Source organism: Miniopterus schreibersii (assembly GCF_964146895.1).
Source record: "Miniopterus schreibersii genome assembly, chromosome: 16".
NCBI lineage: Eukaryota > Metazoa > Chordata > Mammalia > Chiroptera > Miniopteridae > Miniopterus > Miniopterus schreibersii.
This window is the reverse complement of record NC_138116.1, coordinates 3881046-3902895: the sequence shown is the minus strand read 5'-3', so window position 1 is coordinate 3902895 and position 21850 is coordinate 3881046. Positions and strand designations below refer to the sequence as shown.

The 21850-nt window shown below is 59.5% G+C and overlaps 1 protein-coding gene across 2 annotated transcripts; it reads right to left on the bottom strand.

The window, feature by feature from the left end:
* Nucleotides 1-1136: 1136 nt before the first annotated feature.
* HID1 (HID1 domain containing) lies at nucleotides 1137-20831 on the bottom strand. Of its 2 annotated transcripts, none has more exons than XM_081162708.1 (19): nucleotides 20780-20831; nucleotides 12771-12920; nucleotides 12100-12270; nucleotides 11485-11598; nucleotides 10784-10890; nucleotides 10429-10545; nucleotides 8540-8762; nucleotides 8295-8351; nucleotides 7490-7630; nucleotides 7226-7316; nucleotides 6877-7028; nucleotides 6704-6782; nucleotides 5118-5282; nucleotides 4370-4597; nucleotides 3909-4015; nucleotides 3358-3438; nucleotides 2701-2792; nucleotides 2345-2503; nucleotides 1137-2074 (listed from the first exon to the last, which is right to left on the bottom strand). In XM_081162708.1, exons 1-19 carry the CDS (start codon nucleotides 20801-20803, stop codon nucleotides 2011-2013), a joined length of 2322 nt encoding a protein of 773 aa, XP_081018834.1. In that variant the 5' UTR covers nucleotides 20804-20831; the 3' UTR covers nucleotides 1137-2010. The 2 variants fall into 2 exon arrangements, with proteins under 2 accessions (XP_081018834.1, XP_081018833.1); XM_081162707.1 differs by lacking the exon at nucleotides 20780-20831 and adding an exon at nucleotides 16112-16307.
* Between the last annotated feature and the right edge of the window lie 1019 nt (nucleotides 20832-21850).

The window sequence follows — 21850 nt, the reverse complement described above, 5'->3', positions numbered from 1 at the left end:
GTGGGGAGGGGGGAGTGGATCACTGGGCATGTGCCTGCCCCAGCTCACCCCCACATTAGTACAGCCCAGGATATACCCAGGAAGCCCCACAGCTACTCTGGCAGGGCCAGCCCTAAATGACTGAGTCTGGGGAGCTTGGAGAGGGACACCCCAGCCAGATCTCTGGGGTCTGCCTCCTGCCTGAAGAAGGGCCCATGGTCCAAGCCAGGCCCAGGGCACCCTGGAAGCAGACAGCTCGGCAGGCAGCCCTGCCCTGCTTTCCCCACACAGCCTAATGAGCTCATTAATTAGCTGCCAGGCAGGGTTCAACAGCTCTCTCCCACTGCCATAAACTCTGTTTGTTTGATTGATTACATTTGGGCTTCATGGCATTTGTTCCCAGGGACAGAACTGCCACTTGGGTATGGTGGGAAGGGACTGTCCTTCTGGGCAGGGCTGTGGGCTGAGACAGTCTTGTTTCTGGGCCAGGAGAGGTCGAAACCAGTTCTTGTCTGATCCATGGGAGGGGGAAAGAGAGGGGCCAGGGCTCTCAAGTCCCCCCACCCCTCATCAGCACACCCTCTCTCCGACAGAGAGCCGCAGGTGACTTTCCCAAGCTGGCTCAGCACAGGGGCTGTGGCCTTTGGCTGCTGGGTCCCTAGGCCTGCTGGATCCTCAGCCATCAGGCAGAAAGGGCAGATATGACAGGCCATCCATCTCCCAGAGCCCAGTGCAAACACCAGGCCAGGCCCAGGGTGAGGCTGGGTGAGGCCGGGGGAGGGCAGCCCCAGGCCTGCGGGCAGCTCTCACATGCCTCTGGGCCCCTCCCCATGACGCTGGACACTGGAAAGCACAGGCCTAGGCCCCAGGAACCCCCAGTACTCTCAGTGGCTGCCCGGGCCAGCAGGGCCCCTGGGGGTGAAACAGACAGCTGAGAGGTAGGCCCCTCACCTCTCCTGTGTAGGTTCTTTCTCTGGGCGGCCACAGCCCAGAGGTCCAATTCTCTATCCCCATCCCCACCCCCAAGAAAATGATAAACACAGGTTCCCAGCCGGCACTAAGGCCCTCTGGGGACTGACTCTGGGAGGCAGAATCCCCAGCTCCCCTGGTGACAAGGGCCACAGCTGGACCCTCCCCTCCAAGTACGAAGAGCCGGGGTGTGGAGAGGGGTGTTTATTGTGGAGAGGCCGATTGTACAGAGCAAAGATTGTACTGACACAGGTGGGGTGAGGGAGAGCCAGAGGCCAGAGGCCAGAGCCCAGAGGACGGAGGGGAGGGCAGACGGTGGCACCCTGCCCCCCAGTCCTCCAGGCAGTGGGTGGGGGCAGGAGGACTGAACAGCTACCCCTCCTCATTCCTTTTGCCCCACTTCTGGATATTAGAGGGAGTCACGCTGCATCCACCGCCCTGGAAGAATATAGCAGGACACCCTCCACACCCTACTCCAAAACCCTGAAATGCATGGGACCCCAATCTGGCTTTTGCAGCCGGCCAGTCCCCAGCCCCCTCCTCAAGCAGCCTGGCCACCCGCCCTCCTCCCACAGGCCCTGACAGTGAGCCAGGCCTGGACCAGGTGGTTTCAGGTTAGGAAACTTGGCCAGGCCCCTCACCCTGCCCAGGTCCCTCAAAAGACAGCCCTCAGCTCCCTTTTGGGCAACCCATTAGGGCCCAGTGCCCTGATGGCCTCTGGGGTGAGCAGCGCAGGAGCTGGGCAGGCACTGAGGGTCAGCATAGAAACAGGTCTTGAAGGGGGAAAAAGGGAGGTGGGGCTCCGGCTGGGGCCTACAGCCGCAGAGACGGGGTGCTCCAGGGCGAGGAGGGGAGTTCGGGGAAGGTCAGAGCTGATCCCCAGCATCCCAGCCACAAGGGGCCTCTGGGGCCTGCCACCTAGGACTCGGTCACTGTGCTAGCCCCCAGCCCTGATCAGAGTGAGTTAAAGCTCAGAACGGTCGGTGGGTCGGGGCAGGGGGGATGGTTGAGGGGGCCCAGGGCCCCACCCTCCCCGGCCCCTGTCCCTGTAGGCTTCCATCCTCACACCCGCTGGATCTCAAACAGCTTCACGTCGGTGTCATACCAGACGGGCGGGTCCACATTCCTGCGGAGGGAGTAGGTTGTCCTGGGTCCTGGGAGGCCTCGCAGAGATACAGCCCAAACCCCTCCCACCCTGACGTCCCACCCCGATGTCCCACCCCGACTGTGGGTGCCCACAACCAGACAGGGCCACCCTGGTTGACTGCCTTGACATTAACCCCACTAGGATGGTGGGACCCGGTGCCGAGCCCCCCGCTGAGCCCCACTGGGCAGGCTCTCAGGCGGACACCAGACCCACCCAGGCCGGTAGCTGCCCCGCCCCCACGTGGCCCACCTCAGATAGATGACACCCCACATGTAGGTGCGGAACCACATGGCCGTGCCCGAGTTGGCCTGGTACTTCCGAATGAGGATGGGGTGGGGCACGGGCAGCAGCCCCACCAGGGTGCCATGCTGCAAGAACCGCAGGATCTCCGACTCGTCCGTCAGGCCCCTGCCGGGGAGGGTGAGGGGGTCTGCAACATGCTCGTGTAGAAAGCCCACCTTGAAGGCCAAGGGGAGCACGGGGCTCACCCTGGACCCCCGAGGTCTGTGCCCCAGGCACACCCCATCCAGGCCTGAACTGGCCCCTCCTCAAAGCCCACCTATCCCTCCCGCCCCCACCCCCGCTGTGACCCACCACAGCCTCACTTGTCAATGCAGATCTTCTCCACCTGGGGCACCAGCACCTGCAGCAGCCTCATGATGGTCTGCAGCGGCAGCTTCGACTTCCAGGAGAGGACCTGGGGGGGCACCAGGATTCCTCGGGCTGGGGAAGCAGCCGCCAGAGGCTATGGGACAGGCCTGACCCCTGACCCAGAACTACAGGCTTCCCAAGGCAAACAGCAAGGGCCTGGCACGGGGAAGCACCCATGAACGGTGGCTACTTCTCATGGTAAGAGCTGTGGCCTCGCACTGAGCACATACAACATGCCAGACACTGTCCCCTTGGAGCCTCACAACAGCATGATCAGGTGGGTATGTTCATCACCCCATGCAAGTGCCATTAGTAGTGGTGACCTCAGGAAACACACAAGGGATGGGCAAGTGATTCAGGGAAGGAAGCGAAAAGGGTGATTTATTGAGAAAGTTCGTGCTGTGGGCAACTGAAGCTCCACCCGCTACAGAGGAAGCAACTGAGTCAGAGGGAGACCAAGGCCACCCAGCCGGGAGGACTGATCCTCAGTCTGGTTCCCAGGCCAGTCCTTGGACTTGGACACATTCCCATCGAGCCTTTACTGAGCTGTTCCCAGTCCCAGGAGCTCCTGACCCAGCCCCCACGTGGGTGCCACCTGCCCAAACCCTCACCCACTCCGATGTCGGGCTCCACTGCCCACTGGCCGATGCACTGGACAGTCGCTGCTGCTCCCACCAGGCCTGGCTGGGCTCCTGGTCCCGAGAAGGGAATGGGGGTAAGGGGTGGAAGGCACAGGTACAGGGTTGGGGCAGAGGGCAGAGAAGTAGCCCCTCTTCCAGCCCATCCCACAGTCCAGAACCCATGAGGGCAATGAGGTCTCTCCACTGGCCTGTGTGCATGGGGGGCTCACTCCCAACTGAGGGGACAGCTCAGCCTGGCACCCTTTGCCCTGCGCCCCAGGCCCTGCCCGGCCCTGCCCAGCTCAGTGACAGGTTTAGGGTAAAGGCCAGCCCAGCCTCAGATAAGGCTGATGGATGAGAGGCTGAAGGTCAAGGGCTCAACCCCATGATCAATAAAAAAGGGAGGAATCGGTGAAAGCCCCCTCCCCAGAGAGCCAGCCAGGCGCCTGCCCTCTGCTGCAAGCGGCCCCAAAGTGCCTTGGCTGGCCAAGGGAGAAAGGGAGCGCCCAGCCTCACCCAACTCCAGGAGCCCTGTCGCCCACCTCCTCAGCTGGACTGCCGTCTGCGGAGCTCTGTTGGCGTGTGGGCTCCACGGATCGCAAGGTGCCATCCTCTGACACCTGAGACTTCTCCGTCAGCTTGTCAATGCCTGGGGGGCCCAGAGGGGCGTGAGGACACCTGCCCAGTGCCCCTCCTAGACAGCATCTCCACTGGGCCGCTCCCTCGAGGCTCCCTCTTTCCTCCACCCACTTTAGAGACCCTCTGCCTGATGGCCCAATGCCCCCACCCCTGTGCCCACCCCTCCCAGAGCCCACACCCAGGCTTGAGGCCCAGAGCCCCAATAAGCTTCCCCTCTGTACTCCAGTGTCTCTGCCCCCACCCCAGTTGCCATCCCAACTCAAGCTGTTTCTGTTGCCAGAGATGGGGTGACACACCCCAAAGACCCTGTCCACCCCCCAACCATACCGGTCTCCACACCCTCTGCCACCTGCCAGAGCCAGACCTGGGGTGGCCGCCAGGCTGGTCTTGAGGGTGCCGGGCTCGGCGGGGGCGGCGGGGCGGGAGCCCTCCATGGAGGCGCCCTCCTGTGAGCTGGTGCGGGACAAGGGCTCTGGGGCCTTTCGGCGCCGCTGCAGGGCCTTGTGGATGGCGGGCGGGTCGGTGGGCAGGTTGGCCAGCTGGTGGAAGACGCTGCGCTTCCGGATGATGGCATAGACCAGGTTGGAGTTGCCTGTGGGGAGGGAGTGTCTCGCTTCAGGGAGGCCCCTTGCCTCCCGCTCCACCTGGGGGCTTCCTGGGACAGGGAATTTGGAGGACGGGAGGGTGTCGACCCAGGGGGAGGAGACACGCCCAAGAGAAGGAGCCTGGGCAAGGCCAGCACCCAGTGGCCCTAGCACCCAGTGGTGTGTGCCAACTGTGGCTACACCAAGATGGACCTTTTTGGAAAAGAGCTTCTGGGCTGAGCTCCCCCTGTGCCCGTCTCCAAAATGCTTTTCCCTGCAAATTTTACTTATTTTGGAAATAATAATAACTGCTCATATTTAAGTCACCAGGCCCTGTGCTAACTGTTTTTGTAAGTTATTTTACATAATCCTCCCAACACCCTCTGAGATAGGGCCTCTTCGTACTATCACTATGACCATCCCACAGATGGGAAACTGAGGCCCAGTGAGGTTATGTGTCAAGAGCCACAGAGTTAACAAGGTCTCCTCGCCCCCGAGGCCAGGCCCGGGGCTTGGACGGTGCCTCACCGTCAAACTGGTACTGGATGATGTTGTTGAAGACCTCAAGGAGGAAGAAGACCAGGTGGTGGTTCTGAGCAGCAGAGAAGAGGAACCAGGTGGTGGAGAAGGCCTCCAGCAGGTGCAGCAGCTTGTTGGCAGCCACCATGGACAGGCTCTTGAGGTAGGGGGACACTGAAGGGGAGGGCTCAGCTTACTCCTGGGCCCCCATCAGCCATCCCTGCACGTCCTGGGCCTGAGCAGGACGAGATGCTCCTGCTCCCAAGCCCTCCCCACCCCCTGCCTGCGAAGTCCCTGAAAAGCCAGGGAGAGCGCACCCCGAGAGGCCAAGGCCACCCTGGCCATGACTTCTGCAGAGCCCCAGGGAGCAGTTTAGGCCCCACACTTGTCCCTCCACCAAGTGGACAGCTGTACTGTTTACAAAACCACTCACGCACACCATCTCCCCACTCCTCCCCACCTCTGAGAGGGGGGTGAGACACAGACGAAACCATCCCCATTTTACAGATGAGGACACTGAAGCTCGGAGAGGTATGAAACTTGCCCAGAGTTCCCCAGTTATAATACTATTGGGCAGGAATACAAACTCATGAGCTTTAGGTCTTGCTAGAATAGCCACTTGACATTCTCCACATAATTAGGCACACAGCTTTTACACAGCCTGTGAGGGGGGATCAGAGACGAAGTGCTGCACACATCTCAAAGGCACATATTGATCGCCCTGCGTGCTTCTTTGTCTCATGTCCCTCTGCCTCACCAAGCTGGGGCAGGGACAGCGGCTGTCTGGTTCACAAATGCATTCTCCGAGCCGGCCACACTTAGCTGGTGCTTGGTTCAGGTTTGAGCAATAGAGCCAGGGGGTGAACAATTAAGGGAAGGTCCCTGAACTCCAGTGGAGCTAGAGGCCCTGCACCACCCCTCCTCCTGGAGTCGAAACCAGACCACAGGAAAATCAGTCCCTCCCACCCAGGACCACGGTCTCCAAAAGGTGGCCACATTAGAGTCATCGTGCCCCAGCCCACCACTACCACCTTGCTGGGCCCAGCTCTCCAGCCAACCTGAGCCCCCTCCCCTCCCAGGCAGCTGTCTGCAGCCCTCCATGGTGGGTGGGCCACATCACTGCACCCAGGACTGAGCTGGTCCAAGCCAATAATTTTTTGAGATGATGGTACCCTGGATAGTGGGTTAAATAAAATATACTATAAAATTATTGTTGCCCGGCCAGGCGTGGCTCAGTGGTTAAAGCGTCGACCTAGGATCCAGGCGATCAGGGTTCGATTCCCGGTCAGGGCACATGCCCGGATTGCAGGCTGCCGCCAGTCAATGACTCTCTCATCATTGATGTTTCTATCTCTCTCTCTCCGTCTCCTTTCCTCTCTCTGAAATCAATAAAGATATATTTTTTTAAAAAAAATTATTGTCACCTCTTTCTTTCTTTTTTAATGTGGCTACTAGAAAACTGACCAGTATATAGGTGGCTGCCCTTATATTTCTACGGGACAAGGTGGGCTTGAACCAGGGAGCCGCTGGAAGGTTCGCCTGTGGCCTAGCGCCACCTGTCGGTGAGCAGGGCGAAGGCGTGCTCTGGGCCCTACCGTTCACCACGATGGTGAGCAGGCAGTCGAAGAGGGGCTGCAGCCGCTGGTGCCCACTGGTGATGATCTTGTGGAACACCTGCCGGGGGGAGCAGAGGGGCAGCCATGGGGTCCCCTCTGCCTCCAAACTCAGCCAAGAGGACATCACCCCATGCACCCAGGTGTCCCCTTACCACAATGAGCAGGTCAGCATGGGTACCCGTGAAGACCGGAATGTCCATGGGCACGCGCACTGAGTAGGGCTTGTTCAGCCGCACCCCGAAGTTCCGCTCCCCACTCAGAAGCAGCAAGATGAAGACACCAATGTGCATCAGGCCCACCCGAGCTGCGACAGGTGGCATGGGGGGGCGTCACCACCCAGGGTGGGGAGGGGAGGAAGGGAGCCAATGGGCAGGGGCCCATCCTGGGGGAACTGGAAAAAGCCCCCCTCAGGGCACCAGGCCTGAGCTCCTGGGAGACGGAGAGACCGGCGGGACCACCCCTCTCAGGGACCCCGCCCATCCTGAGCCCACCCCTCCTTACACTGATCTGCGCGGGCATCGTTGAGGAAGTAGAGGATGGGGACCAGGATGTCCAGCACATCGCTGCTCTTTAGCACAAAGAAGAGGAATTTCTGGGGGAGGGGGAGGGAACAGGCGGGCAGGGTCAGGGGGGCAGCTCCGCCCCACCCTTTCCCCTTCCTGGGAGTCTCCCCAGACACTGTCCCCATCCCTGGCCTAGGCTGAGTGGCCACTCCTCACAAGGGCGGACCACTGCCCGCCAGGCTGTGCCCTGCAGCTGGCCCACCTTGTTGAAGTCACAGAGCTTCCAGAAGAGGACCAGCAGCTCCTGGTGGAACTGGATCTTCTTGGTGGAGTTGGGCAGGTAGGTCTGGAGCAGGGGGTTGGACAGCAGCCGGGCTATGCCCTTGAGGATAAACTGGAAGTCCTGGGAGGGAGAGCAGGGGCCTGTCCAGTCCAGCTCCCTACAAATGCCTCCTCACTTCCCCAAACCTGACTCCACCCTGAGAGCCTGAGAGGCCCAGATTCTGACATCATCAATAGCTGTCTTGGGGTGAGCCCCTCAGGAAGATGAGTCCAAGGCTGGCCTGGAAGGCCCCTTCCGCCAAGAAGGGCCACTCACTGAGCACCTACTACACATTGGGCTGTGCTCTCAATTAATCCTCACAACAAGGCAAGTGAATAGCTGCTGTCCCCATGTTACAGCTGCAGAAGTTAGAGCTTTGGGATCACATAACCGAGCCCCCAAGGTCACAAGACACATGAACTTGGGTCTGCCTGGCCTTTAGGTCCACTACATCCCCTCCCTCGACCTTTGAGAAATTTGACATCAGAGCCACCTCCTCCTGGAAGCCTTCCCAGCTACCCTCACCCAGTTGAAGCCATCACCCCTTTTCTGCATTTTGAAACCCTCACAGACCTACTCTATTTTACTGGGGTGGCCTGAGTCCATGGGGACTGTGGTTCCTTTATGTTAGGGTCAGAACTCTCCCACTCCTGTCTCACCTGCATCCCCTCACCCCCTGCAAGGCCATAGCTACTGTGGGATGGGCACTGAGAACCCCCCTGAGCAAGAGCAGTGCTAAACTCACCTCCTCACGGTGGATTCGGGACAGATAGTTCACAAACAGGTTCTCGGGCCCTGGAGGCTGCCAAGGGTGGAGCCGGAGTGAGGAGGAGCCCCCACCCTATGCCCCTACCCCAGGCCTAGGTGTTGGCAGCTGTGCCCCTTGACCCCCAGGCTCACCATGAGGTACCCACTGGGTATCCCTTACCCAGCTCTGCCAGAGGGGGTGCCACCTGGCCAGAGGCCCTGCCCTCTCCCTCCCATCCTTACATCAACATCGTCCATGGCGGTGCCTGTGGTGGTGCCATCCACGGTGGGGTTGGCACTGGTGGCGCTGTCATGGTCCAAGGTGACGATCAGCACCTGGGCAGCCTCCTCCACCAGGGGTTCCCGGTAGTCGGAGAAGAGCAGGTGGTTGTAGGGGATCCCATAGCCCACAGGGTCATAGGCACACACGGTGTTGAGCAGGGAGGTGAAGAGGGGCAGGGCGTGTCTGCGGGAGAGAAGGGGCGACTGCAGGGACCCCGCCAGGCCCGGCCCTCCGTGCCCCCAGCCAGCCACCCGCTCATTCAGCACGAGTTTCAGTGCCAGCCTGGGCTGGAGGCCGGACAGCAGAACCAGGGGCTTGTCCCTTCCTGAGTAGAAGGGCACCTCCGCGGCCTGGTCTGCCTCCGGGACCCACACCGGGCGGGGCCGAGGGCAGGAAGAATTTATCACCAAGAGGGGTGGCCTGTCAGGAGGGGTCTCGGTAGGAAGTCCTGTCCACACGCCTTAGATTCCTCCCACCAGGGGTGAAGCCTATTCTTCTATTTTTTTAAAAAACACTTTATATTTTAGAGGTTCACAGCAAAACTGAAGAAGGTACAGAGATATGCCACATACCCCGCCCCACATGGGCACGGCCCCCCCACTATCGCACAACCGATGGGCCTATGTCGACGCAATAACCACCCAAAGGCCAGTTTCCATCGGGGTTCAGTCTTGGTGCTGCACCATCTACAGACTCGGGCAAAGGTTTAATGATGTGCCCCCCGCCCCGGTTTTGCGGGACAGGTACCCTCCCTGGGCTCCTGAGAAGGGGCTGGTGGCCCACAGGGAGGGAGGCTTCCCCACAAGAAGCAGAACACATGCTCAGTCACCCAGTTCCCAGGCCACAGAATGACTCCATTCAGAGATTTGTAAGATGTCAGGGTTCAAGCTCCTCATCTTACAGATGAGGAAACTGAGACCCAGAGAGGTCAAAAGAGTGGCACGACATGGCCGTTTGCCTGATAAGGCTGGTGAGAAAGAAAACTGGCCAGCTCTGGACTGTGGCTGGTGGCGGGAGTCACCTGGGTTCCCTTCCGGGCAGGGGCGTGGGGAAGGTTGGGCAGGAGGCCAGGAAAACCTGAAAAATGAGGCATATCATGTGGGCATCGAGTCTGGAAGTAAGCAGGTGAACCAGGGCTCTGGGACACTAACTCCTGTGCCTCCAGCACAGCCTGGGCACAGCGGGAGCTGCCCAGCTGAAGTGCCTCGATCCCGCCATGTGACACCTCCTTGCACTCATATGGGCCCCCATGGCTCATGAGCGCCCCCATGCGAGCCGGGCTTCCCCACCCTTCAGGGTATTCATTGTGCCCCCTCCTCATCCGCTGTCTAAACTGCACTGCCCCATACAAGCCAGGTGTAGCTCCCGAGAGCTTAAAATGTGGCTGGTACAAACTGAGATGTGCTGTAAGCGTAAACCATACACCTGATTCTGAAAACTTAGCATGAAAAGAGAATGCAAAACATCTCAGTAATTTTGTATATTGATTACATGTTAAATGCTAATATTTTGGATATGTTGGGTTAAATCAAGCATATTATTAAAATTAATTTCACCTGTTTCACTTTTACTTTTTAATGTCACTCCTGGAAGTGTTTAAACTGCATGTATGTTTCACATTATATTTCTACTAGATGGAGGATCCAGGCACCAGTACCAAGGGCCCCCCAATGGGACACTGGACGGCTCTGGCAACAAGGTGCGGCTATTAAGTTATAGGTCATGACCACCAGACGGCAGCACCTCTCATCCAAGAAGACTCCTATCCTAGAGCTGGAGGTGGCCTCAGCTCCAGGGCTCTGCTGCCTGGAACAAGGGGAAGAGGGAAAGAAAGGCCAGGGCCCCTCACCTGTTCTCCGTGGAACAAAAGAACTGCACCCACGGGTTGGTGCTGCCACTGTCCGGAGCTGGGGGCAGGTACATGGCCTCTGAGAAGCACGTCAGCAGCAGCTTCAGCAGCTCCGTCCTTGGGGAGGGAGTTCAGTGCCTGAGGATCCCAGTTCTCTGGGAGGGCGGGCCCACCCTGCCCAGCCCCGGCTCCGGTCCATGAAAAGAAATGGCCCCGTTTTATCCCTGTGAGGCTGGTGGGTCATGATGTTGGGCAGCATCTCTTTGTAAGGCCCCACGGATGGTTCCCTCCCTGGCTGTGCAGGGGCCAGGCCTGGGGTCCAGCATGCCGCGAGCTCTGGGTCCAAGAAGCTCACCGGTTCATGTCGTGGATATAGTTGGGTTGGGGGGAATGAGCGAAGCCCACACCAGCCTCCCAGATGTATTCACAACTGTCCAGGGAGTGCATGTCCTCCGCCAAGTCCTGGGGACAAGGTCAGGGAGAGATCAGGCTGCGGGTGGCCAGCCTAAGTCCCCTACTGTCCCTGGGACAGAGAGCCTCATGTTATCCCAAAGACAGATTCTCAAAGCTGCCAGGTGCTAATGCACAGGGGAGAAACGAATGTTCTCAGCCTCTTGAAAGCTCACTTTTCTTCAGTCTGGTTCTTTTACTTGCTCAGTCCAGAGTGAGACAGGGAGAGAGAGATAGTGAGGGAGGGGAATGGAATTGGGTGTGTGGAGGGGTGTGGAGGTGGGAGGCAGAAAGCACTCAAGGTCAAGTCCATGGGCCCACGGGAAGTGAAAGGGTCAGGCCTCCTATGCCCAGCCCCACACCCTACCCACCGCCCAGGCGAGGACAATGGGAGCCTGTGCTCAGCCTCCCGGATGCAGGGGGCATGGCCAGGCACCAGGTGGCTCCACTCCAGCTGTGCCAGCCACCACCCCCTCCCTGGGACCATGCATGCCAGGCAGCCCAGCTTTCCCTGAGCAGCCAAAACATCCCGCACGAGACAACTTCAATCAGCCAAACCCAGAACTAGAGCCCTCCCCAGCCCGGGGCGGGGGTGGGGGCTCTCACCACAGTGCTCCTCCGGTGGCTCTGGACAGTAAAATCTGGGCAGAAGAGCAAGTCAGCAATGGCCAGGAGCAGGGACTCCGCCAGGGGCCTGGCATTCTCGTCATCGTCCTCTCCCTGCTCAGGACACAGCACCCAGGGGCCACCTCAGTGGTAGCTGGCCACAGAGAGGTGGCCCTGGGACTTGGGGGGAGAAGGCTGGGGTCTGGGCCCACTGGGAAAGAACCTGGAGTGGACTGGGAGCAGTGAGGAAACCTCCCACTGACTGGGAGGGGCCAGGCCACACGTGTCCCCTAAACTCTGGAGTCTCCATCCTGCAGGGAACCACTGGGCCGCCCCCTGGCCAGGTGCCTGGAGATAAACCCAGGGTGGGGACAGGTGGGAGACTGAGGGAGAGGGCCCAGCTGCTCTGTGCCCATCTCTGCCCAGCTGCAGGGGCAGAGAACCCCTATAGGAGAGGAACCAGGGCTCAGGGAGGAGTTAACACCCACTCCCCCTTCCCTGCACTTCCCAAAGCCCGGGAGAGGTCTGTGGGAACGTGGCCGTCCCTGAACTTGGTTCTTGCCCTGGACCAGGTTCTTGCTGAGCACCCAGCCCCACCCGATCAAGCCCACGAACCCCTCCTCGCCCTGCCCCGGGCACTGTGGACCAGAAGAAGCCCCTCCAGTCCGGGTCCTCAAAGATGTAGGGCAGCACGCGGGTGAGAAGCCGGCTGCAGTTCAGAACAATCTGCTTCTCCTTCTCCGAGTGGCAGCCGCTCTCGGCTCCCTGCACCAGCTTCTCCACAGCCTATGGGACAGGCAGAGGGGCACGCTGGAAGGGCGGGGAGTGGGGCCTGGCACGTGGCTCAGGGTGGGCACCCCAGGCTCCAGAGGGGGAGAGGCATTGGGGCCACAAGTGGAGGCCCTACCCACAGGGCCACTCCTCCAGACAGGGTCAGCCAGCCCATGTCCCGTCCACCACTCACCGGTGGAGATCTTGCTAAGTGACCACCCACCTGAGCCTCAGTTTCCTTGTCTGTAAAATGGCAACACTAATCGTAGCAGCCCATGGAAAGCTAACTGAGTTGACCCATGGGAAGTGCTCAGCAAGGTCTAGCCCGGAGGAAGCCCTCACAGATGGTGGGTGCCATGATCACCTCCCCAGCACCCAGAGCCCAGCCAGCCCTGTGTGGCGGGATGTGCTGGGTGCCCACCCTCTCGGACCAGGGCTGGGCCAGCTTCAGTTTCCCCACAAGGGTGGTAAATGGCTCAGCTGGGAGTGGCAGTGAGGGACCAGGCACCCCTCACCTTGTAGCACAGAGTGGCCAGGTTGGAGGGTGACTCCTCCCGCACGGCCCGGATCTCCGCCGCGGGCACCAGCGCAAAGACATCCTGCACTGAGGTGGCCGTGTCCGCCCAGAACTGGTCCCAAAAGGCGTCATCAGTGGCTTCCACGGGCTGTGGGGGACCCAGGGTCCAGAGTTGCACAATCCCTTGCCAAAGGGCCCACAGTTTGCCCAACATGTAGCCAAGGAAGCCCCCAAGAGGGAAGCCATGGCCCCTACTCCATCCCTTCTGGTACCCAGGAGCCTTCCCAGGTGAAGGACATCCTTCAGCTACCATGAGCCCTGGCCAGCACAGGCAGGCTGGGGACACATGGCACAGATGGTCAGGGGTCGGCTGGGCATTGAGTTCAGCACCCAAAGCCTAATCCAGTCCCTGAGGGACTGTGTGACCTTCCACCTCTCTGGTGGGGCCTCCCCACCTGGAGACTTTCTCAAGCGCCCAGGGACCAGACCCCTCCCCCAGGAAGAAGACAAGGGGCATGTGTTCATTTCCATTCCCCCAAGCCTCCTCCCACCTTGGAACCCTGCTCCCTCCCTGCTGTCGCTCACCACAGTCCCTGACTCCATGGGTCTGAGGCCCCTTTAGTCCACCAGCCCTCCCTCCCTGACCTTGCAGTTGAGGCATATGGCAGATGCTCAGGCAATATTTGTTCAGCTAAAGGCTGTAACTACTCCTAGAGATCCCTTCAGCCCAGTCAATAAGCAGGGCTGCGGGCCAGTGGGGCTGTCCGAAGTCAGGGCTGGGGTTGCAGGCCTCACTGAGGTCCAGGTGTAACCAGGCCCACTGCCCAAGCCACACCCCAGGGCAATGTGTGGCCTTGGCCCTCTGGACAAACCTGGCACCAGGGCCTCCTCAGTCCCAGAACTGGTAGAGCGAGTTAGCTGGGGGAGAGGAACAGAGGCCAAAGTAGGGGCCCTGGGGCTGGGGATTGCTGGCACCTTGAGCCCTCAGCCAGGACAGCTCTCTGACACTCACTGGGGCCCAGGTGTATCACACCCCAATGTGGGTGGCCAAGGACTGAGCTACCTTGGTGGGAAACAAACTGTTCTTACCTGAGCTCTGCCAGGGCAGAGCTCCCACCGCCTGAGGGACCAGCTGTATCTTTTGAAACCCCTCTGGGGGGAGGGAAGGACCAACAGTGCTCCAGCCTGCTAAGGGTGACCTGCCTGGAGGACTGTGTCACCATGGCATTCACACGCACATCAGATCTCATCTGCCCAACAGCAGAGAACCTCCGAACAGGCAGGATCTAGGAGATGGTCCAGGTCCAGGAATGTCCCCCTCCAGGGCTCCACCCACCTGGGAAAGTCTCAGGGAACACAGCCAAAGCCACTGGCCCTCAGGACCAGGGTCAGGCCTAGCCCAGGGCAGGAAGAAAACAGGATGCAGTGCAGGAAGGCCCAGCAGTGGTGGCTTGGGCTCAGGCCCTGGGAAAAGGCGCTGGGCCGGCTTGTCCGCTGCCCAGAGCAAAACTGTGTCCACAGCACAGCCTCTGAGGTCCCAGGGCTGTAGGGTACCCTGTGGACAACTGGCCTGAATCTCCTTAGAGACATGGAGTGGCAAGGTCTAAAATGATCATCTGGGATCTGGTCCTCACTCCCAAGCTGCCCAAGCTAGGTCACTAAACAGGACCTGAGTTTTCAGGGACGGTCTCTCCCTCCAGGTGGCCCAGGCCACTTCCCACCTACAGGTCCCCAAAGCTCCCCATGAGGGAGACCGGGGCTGGTCTCTGGCTTTGGTCCTGTCCCAAGCCAAGGCATTATCCTCAGCTGGGAAATGGGACAGCAATGCCTCAGTCAGCTCCATCACTATATTTTGGGGAAGGGGCTGGAGCAGTCCACTCAGATCCCTTAGAACCTGGCTGAGCTAGTCCTGCTAGCCCAGCAAAGGACTCTGGCAGCTGAGCCAACAGCCCATAGTTCATTTCTCCAACAGGGTGTTTCCCTTGGCAGGTAGGTAAACACAGGAGCCTCCTTCCCTCTTCTCTCTGTGGCCCCACACTGAGGGGCTGGCCCATCTTCCACCCACAGGCCTAGAAGCACCATCCCTAGAGAGCCAAGGGCCAGAACTAACCAGGAGCCATGGGGAAAGTGGCAAGGAGAAAGGTCTGGTTTCTATCAAACACCTCTCAGCGGAGCTGGACTCTCCAGAGGCCCTGGGCATTTGCCAGCACCTGACCTTTCTCTCATGGCAACGAGAGAGGGTGGGACCAGTGGTCTGGCCTCTGGAGCTGTGACCAGCTGGCTGTGGGGAAATGGTTCCCTCCATCCCATTCTAACTGCCAAGAGCAAGAGAGAGCCCTGGGGAGCAGCGGGGTGGGGGTGGGATTGGGGGTAAGAGGAAAGTCCCAATGGCAGCAGGTCCTGACTCTCTTGAAAGTGAGGGATCTGGGGAGTCAGGGCCGGCACCTGTGGCCAGAATGGCCGAATTCAAGGGTGAGACGGGGTGAGCAAGGAAGCTGCCTTGCTGGGGCCAGGACCCATTTTCTGGGAGGCAAGGAGGTGGCTTCTGTGCCACCTGTGGCCCCGGGGGAGTGTGCATGCATGGACTAGGCTGCAAGACGCCCCCAGGCCCGACACCGGCAGGTCAAGGGCAATCTGGAGGTTCATCAGCCCTCACCCAGGGAAGAGCGGGTACGGCAAACACAGCCATCCCCACAGCTGGGCCTCAGAGGAGGAGCCCCCGTTCAGGAGTGATCCCAGCTGGGAAACCGGACTCCACGGGCCTGGGAACAAGTCCCCTTGCCAGGTTGCTGGGCCTTCCCTGCCCTGGGCATCGACCTGGGCCCAGCCAGGCTGCTGCCGCCGCGCACCAGCTGTTTCCCCGACCAGGGCGGACGCCGGCCCGGCTTTGTTTGCATTGAGTCAGCCCGGCCTGTGTGTCAGGGACCCGCGGGCACCGAGGGGCAGGGAGGGGAGCAGGGAGGTGGATGGGTGGGTGGAGGCGGGGAGAGGCTAAAGATGCTGGGCTGGAGGAGCGGAGGGGGCGGGGGACGCGCGGGGGACCGACAGCTGCGACGCCGGCTCGGGGAGCAGGCACACGTCAGCCTAAGGTAGCAGCCGCGGCTGCGGGGAGAGGGACGTTCCCGGGAGGAAGGCTGGGGGTGGAGGGGTAGGGCTAGGGGATGGAGCCTCGGGGCACAGGCCAAGGGGTTCGGCTCCGGCCCTGGCCTCTGTATCACCCGCCGGCCCCGCTGGTTCCCCCGTCTCGGGGCAAGCCCAGTCCTCACAGCACCCCTCCCCGCGGCCCTGCCCAGCCCCCAGCCCGGCAGGTGGGAGGGGAGGCCGGGGCCCCCGGCGCACCTGCGTCTTGGTGGTGAGCTGGATCACCGCCTTTCGGAAATTCAGCTTGGAGTCGGCCGCCCCCATGTCGCTGGAGCCCGCTCCGGCCCGGCCCCGGCCCCGGCCCAGACCCCGACCCCGACTCCCGCCCCAGCCCCGGCTCGGGATCCAGCGCCGGCTCCAGCTCCGCGGCCCGCGCCGCTCTCGCAGAGCCGGGAGGAGCGCTGCGCCCCGCCCGCCTCCCCGCCCGGCGTCGGCCCCGCCCCCGCTTGGCCCCGCCCCCGGCAGGCTCCGCCCCCGTCGCCCCGCCCCCAACACCTGCCCGGCGCAGCGGTGTCCACTCCGGGCCCCGGGCGTCTACCCTCCGACCCTAAGCAGCCGAGCAGCCGCAGGCCCCGCGTTCTCCTCAGCTGGACCCGCTGCCTCCGCGCCCTTCCTCCCGCGTCCGAGCCCGGTCCCCGCTCCACCCCCCATCTCCACCCAGCCCCAGGGCGCGCAATCCTCCCAGCCCCCCGCCCATCCTCAGCACTGGTCCCCGCGCCATCTCTGGGCCCACACTTTCTCAGCCCGCTCTCCTCTCCACTGAGCTTCTTCCTTGTCAATCCCTGTCCTCCCCTTTCTTTTCTTTTTTTTTTAGCATCTCCTCTCTTGGTTCCTTTTTTTCTGACCTGTCAAACCCAGGGGTCCAGGCAGCCCCCAGCTCAGCCTTGCGCTCTGTGGAAGGGAGACTGACTCCCTTCCCCGGCTCCAGGAAAGCAGCTCCCGGGGCCCTGATCAGAGCTGGGGTCCCTGTGGGTCCCACAACTCCTTCCTGGCCACCTGCCTTCCCTGAAAACCCTTTTAAGTCCATCCATTTCAACAAATGTGTCGAGGGACTGGTATTTAGCAACACTGTGTCAGGGACCCGAGCACACACAGGGCCTATCCTTTACGAGCAATTATCTAGGCAGAGAGTCAAGAAAAGAATTAGCCATGATTCAGCCAGTGAGCCTTTGATAGAGGCACAGCAGTCGTAATAATAATAATAATAAACAATAATAATAATGTGATGACAATATCGCTGACAACAGAACCCTACCTCTGAGGTACGTATCATCTGCACTGTACACTTGGGAAAACTGAGGCTCAAAAAAAAATTTAAGTCACTTGCCGAAAGTCTCACAACTTGTAAGGAACAAAGCCAAAAAAAAAGCAAATCCAACTCACCCCAAAAGAGGTTGTTGCACTTTTTCCACAACATCATCTTGCATGCTATGTCTGGAAGCTTCTGGAAATCCTAGATGCTTCAACAGGAGGTGACATTTAGCTTAGATAGAAATCCCACAGGTGAAAAATGAGGGATGCACTACCTAGGCAGCAAAGGGGTGGCACAAAGGCAGAGTAGGACAGGTGTGGAGGCAAGAAAGAGAGGGACAGGGTGTCCATATGTCGCTGAGTGAGCAGACTGGACAGAATAGGCCAGTCCTTGCTCCAGAGGTGTGTTTTCCCTGCCCTGGATGAAATCCTGAGTAGGCTCCATGGCTTTTCTGATCGCTCTGAGATAATGAATGAATGAATGGTACCTTTATTTGACATTTAAAAAAACACCAAAAAAAAAACACACAAGTCCACTCTACAAACCACCCAACTCCAGTCCAGCCCAGAGTAGCATTAAAACTCTGAATCTAAGTCATTGGAGAAATGCAAATTGAAACCACAATATGATAACCATTATATGCCTATTAGGATGGGTTATAAAAAAGCCTGACATACCAAATATTGACACTTAGTAAGGGCTAGAAGCAGTGGGGAGCCTGGGCCATCCTTAAGCCTAAAGGAAGCCCAGCTGTAGGAGAGGGCCCACAGGAGCAGTGGCCTCCCAGGGTCTGGAAGGGTGGCGCTGTTGGATAGATACCCCACCTTCACTCCTCTCCCCTCCATTTCCTGCTGGTGCTTTGCATCGGTGGACCCTCAGACAGCAAGAGAGCAAAGGACCCACAGATGTGGCCCTCAAAAGCTTGAGCCTCCCGGGCATGGAGCAGGTGAAGACAATGGAAAGAGATTGGAAAGGGCAAATGGAACATGTCCCACATCCAGGCAGGTAGAGAGAGCAGAAGGAAGGCTCAGATGGGTAGAGAGCCTGGGACAACCAGAGAATGGAAACACGTAGGTAGGGTGAAGTAGAGAGAGTGACAGGAGATAAAGCTTGAGAGGCAGGCCAGGACCAGAGCATAAAGGGCTGATGTATCCTGTTAAGGAGCTTTTACCTCATTCTATGAGCAACAGGAGCCTTGGAAGCAGGAGGATAATGTCATTATGTCTTAGCAAAGTCATTCTGGCTGCTGCAGGAAAGACAGTGACCCAAACACAGGGAATGCAGCTGGGAGGTGAGAGATGAGGGTTGGACCTGGGTGGTCACAGGTGTATGGTGACTAAAGATGCAGGTGATGTTGGCCATGTGGAACCTTGATTGTCAATTTGACGCATGTTTTAGGGACTCTTGCTGCCTCCTCACCAATCTTGGTGTAAAACAACATGTATTATAAATTCAGTGGTCAGTAATTCAGGCAGGACCCAGCTGAGGGGGCTTGTGTCTGCTCCACAATGTCTAGGGTCTCAGCTGGGAAGACTAGCATGGCTAGGGGCGGGGTTAACTCGGCACAGCTGGGTGCTGGAATCATCTGGAAGCTTCTCCACTCACATACCTGGCATGTGGCATCTTGGGAAGACTTAAAGGCTGGGCTCAGCTGGGGCTGAATCTGGAATCATCTACATGGGATTCCTGCATGGCCTGGGCCTCTCATAGCCAGGCCCTGGGCTCTGAGAGGGAGTGTCCCAAAGGGTGCAAAAAAGAAAAGTGTCTGAGCCCTGGCCAGTGTGGCTTAGTTGGTTGGGCATCATCCTGTGTTCAGTTCCTGGTCAGGGCACATACCCAGGCTGTGGGTTTGACACCCCCATCTGGGTGCCTATGTTTCTCACACTGATATTTTTCCCTCTCTCTCTCTCCTTTCCTCCCTCTCTAAAATCAATAAACATATCCTCAGGATATGTTTATTAAAAAAAATAAACTGCCACATTGTGGGTGATTCTCTTCTCCACATTTTGCCCCCTAAGTCCCATCCTCTCTCCCGACCTTTGTCTGTAAGTGTTCTCATCTCAGTAAATCGCACCTCCCAGGTGTTCTGGCTTAGAACACCTCTCTTCTTGTCACCCCAAGTCCAAGTCATCACCACGTCTTGATGTTATTCCCCAAACATGTATCATCTCCACTGTCCCCCTAGCCAGGGACCCCATCATCTCCCATCTACAGCAGCCTCCATGCCTCCTGCCCCCTCTAATCTCTTCCCTGCAGGACAGCCGAGCAGTTGTAAAATGCAGCTCACGACACTCCCCATTAAAAACACCTCAGTCCTTTTTTAGGAACAATTTCTTCAGGCTGCACGGCGCCCTCCCTGCCCTCCACGGCCTTGCCCAGCTGCTCCCCTCCCCTGGAGCCCCGGGCTCGACACACTGGTCCTCCCACATTTCCTCACACCCCCCCCCCCAGCTGTCTGCCCAGAATCTCTGCACAGGTTGTTCCTTCTGCCTGGGACATGCTCCTCCCACTCTCCGTGTGCCTGTCCCCTTCTCATCCTGGGGTCTTATCTTTAAAGCCTCTTTTCCTGACAGTTTTCCCATCCCCAGCTGTTGTTGTTTCAGCCCCTGGTGTTTCCTAAAACTTTACCACCGTTTTAAACACTTCTCTCCTCGTGAAATGCAAGCTTCGTGTGAGCAGAGCCTGGGCCTGTCCTGCCCCCTGCAACCCCGGCGCCTCGCACTGGCCTCCCGCACGGAAACGACCTATTGGATAAGGGGGTGGAGATGACTCCTGGGCGACCGTGGAAGATGGAGCCCCTTTGGTTGTCCACTTCAGTCGGTAGGAATGATACATTCACCAACTGTTTCTCAGATTCGTTTTTTAGTGCTTTTAGGAGCGTTTCAGGTAGGGCAGGTGGATCTGAGCTGCATGAGGAAGGGCCGAGGGGCATGATTGTGCCGCTGGTTTTGGGGCGCTCATTTCTCCATTCATTGGGCACCTGCCATGCGCCTGCCCTTAAGGAGCTCTCGTCTGACAGATGGATCCGGGCGTGCAGTGGGCATGCAAGGCACCGTGGGAGCCCAGGCAGCCGGCAGTGCCCGGAGCTTCCCCACAGGTCTCTTAGGCCCACGGCTCTGGCCTTAACCGAAAGCCTCACCTGCCCCCCACCCCGGGCCCCCACTCTCTACTGGGAATGCAAGGTCCCTGGACAGGCCATCCCAGGAGCCTTGCCAGAAGAGAGGTAGTGATGAGAGAGGAATAGATCCTCCAGGTAAAAATAGTTATAATAATAATGACCCTCGAGGCAAACAGACTGATGCCGGCATGGCCCAGGCCCTGCCCTAAGCACTGGGCCTGTGTTAACTCGCCGGAGCCTCCCAGCAACCCTGTGAGCTGGTACTGGAGGAGTAGGGTGAGGCCGCGGGAGGACACTCAGCATACGCATCCTAAATGGCAGGCCTGGAGGGTTTAACCGCAGGATTTGAGGTAGACATATGGAAGCACTTCCTGACCACAGGAACTGTGAGAATCGTGTCTGGGACAGGCTCAGATGGCCTGTTGGGGGAAGGGAGGGACACCAGATGACCTCACCCATTCAAATGTTTAAGTGCCTTACCCCGCCAGGCACTGACCTCAGACTGGTGGACAGGACCCATGGGGCAAGAGCATTCAGTGCAGCGGTGCCCAGCGCTGGGATGTCTGAGGACAGGCTGGGCGGCAGCTGGGCCTGCAGGGGAAGGGCACCGAGGAAGGTGTCCTGTGCCGCCCGATCCCTTGACCTCAACCCAAGATTAGCAGTGGGGGGGGGGGGCGAGGGTCCAGAGGCTCCGGCCGGGCACCCTGGCCCTCCCCCAGCGCGACTCGCGCGACTGGGAGGGACCGAGACCCTCTAACGTCAGCACCGCGGGCGCCGTCATTTCCGGTGGGCTGGGCACGGCTGGGCTGGGGGTGGGCAGTGTGCCCGCGGCTGTCCCGTCCGAGTCCCCAGCCCACCGCCGGGGAGGGCGTTCGCAGCGTTGCGTCGGGCTTCGAGCTCCCCCTGGGTGCGTTTCTGCGCTCTGGTCCCCCCTCTAGGATCCGGAGCTCCTCGGGTAGGGACTGGGGGGTGCTCCTGGTCCCCGGAGTGTGAAACCCACCGCAGGGGAGTCCCGAAGCCCAAGGCTGCGGGTCGCTGAGCCCGTCAACGCGGCGTCCTGGCGCTCCTGACTCGGGGCGCGGGGAGACGGGTCAGCCTGGCACAGGTGAGGCCAGGCGCGGGGCTCCCAGGGTCAGGGCGCTGACAGGTCCCAGCCGGGGCGCGGCTCGTTCTCTGCTTAGGGGAGAGGGCCTGAACCGGGTCCCAGGGCTCCTTGGCTGCTGGCTCAGGGAGGCAGAGGACTCTCCTTCTTCAAAGGCAGATCTGACTTTCCTCCTCGTGCAGTTGTTTAGAAAGTACTAAGTCTGGCGGGTGTGGCTCTATGGTTAGAGCATCAGGCCTCGCACCCAAGGGTTGCAGGTTCGATCTCCAGCCCCTGTAGGGGTGATGTGGGAGGCAACCAGCCCATGCATCGCTCTCACATCAACGTTTCTCTCTCTCTCTCTCTCTCTGCCCCCTCCATCCCTCCCACTAAAAAAAATATCCTTGGTTGAAGATTAAGAAGGAAGGAAGGAAGGAAGGAGGGAGGGAGGGAGGGAGGGAGGGAGGGAGGGAGGGAGGGAGGGAG

Excerpts from the sequence above, each read along its gene's own strand:
- HID1 (XM_081162707.1), bottom strand. The coding sequence starts at position 16,177 with ATGGGGGCGGCCGACTCCAAGCTGAATTTCCGAAAGGCGGTGATCCAG. Across the intron at positions 3,439-3,908 it reads ACGGCAGTCCAGCTGAGGAG|GAGCCCAGCCAGGCCTGGTG; the intron begins GTGGGCGACAGG and ends TCTCGGGACCAG. Across the intron at positions 2,793-3,357 it reads GGAGCCCGACATCGGAGTGG|GTCCTCTCCTGGAAGTCGAA; the intron begins GTGAGGGTTTGG and ends GTGCCCCCCCAG.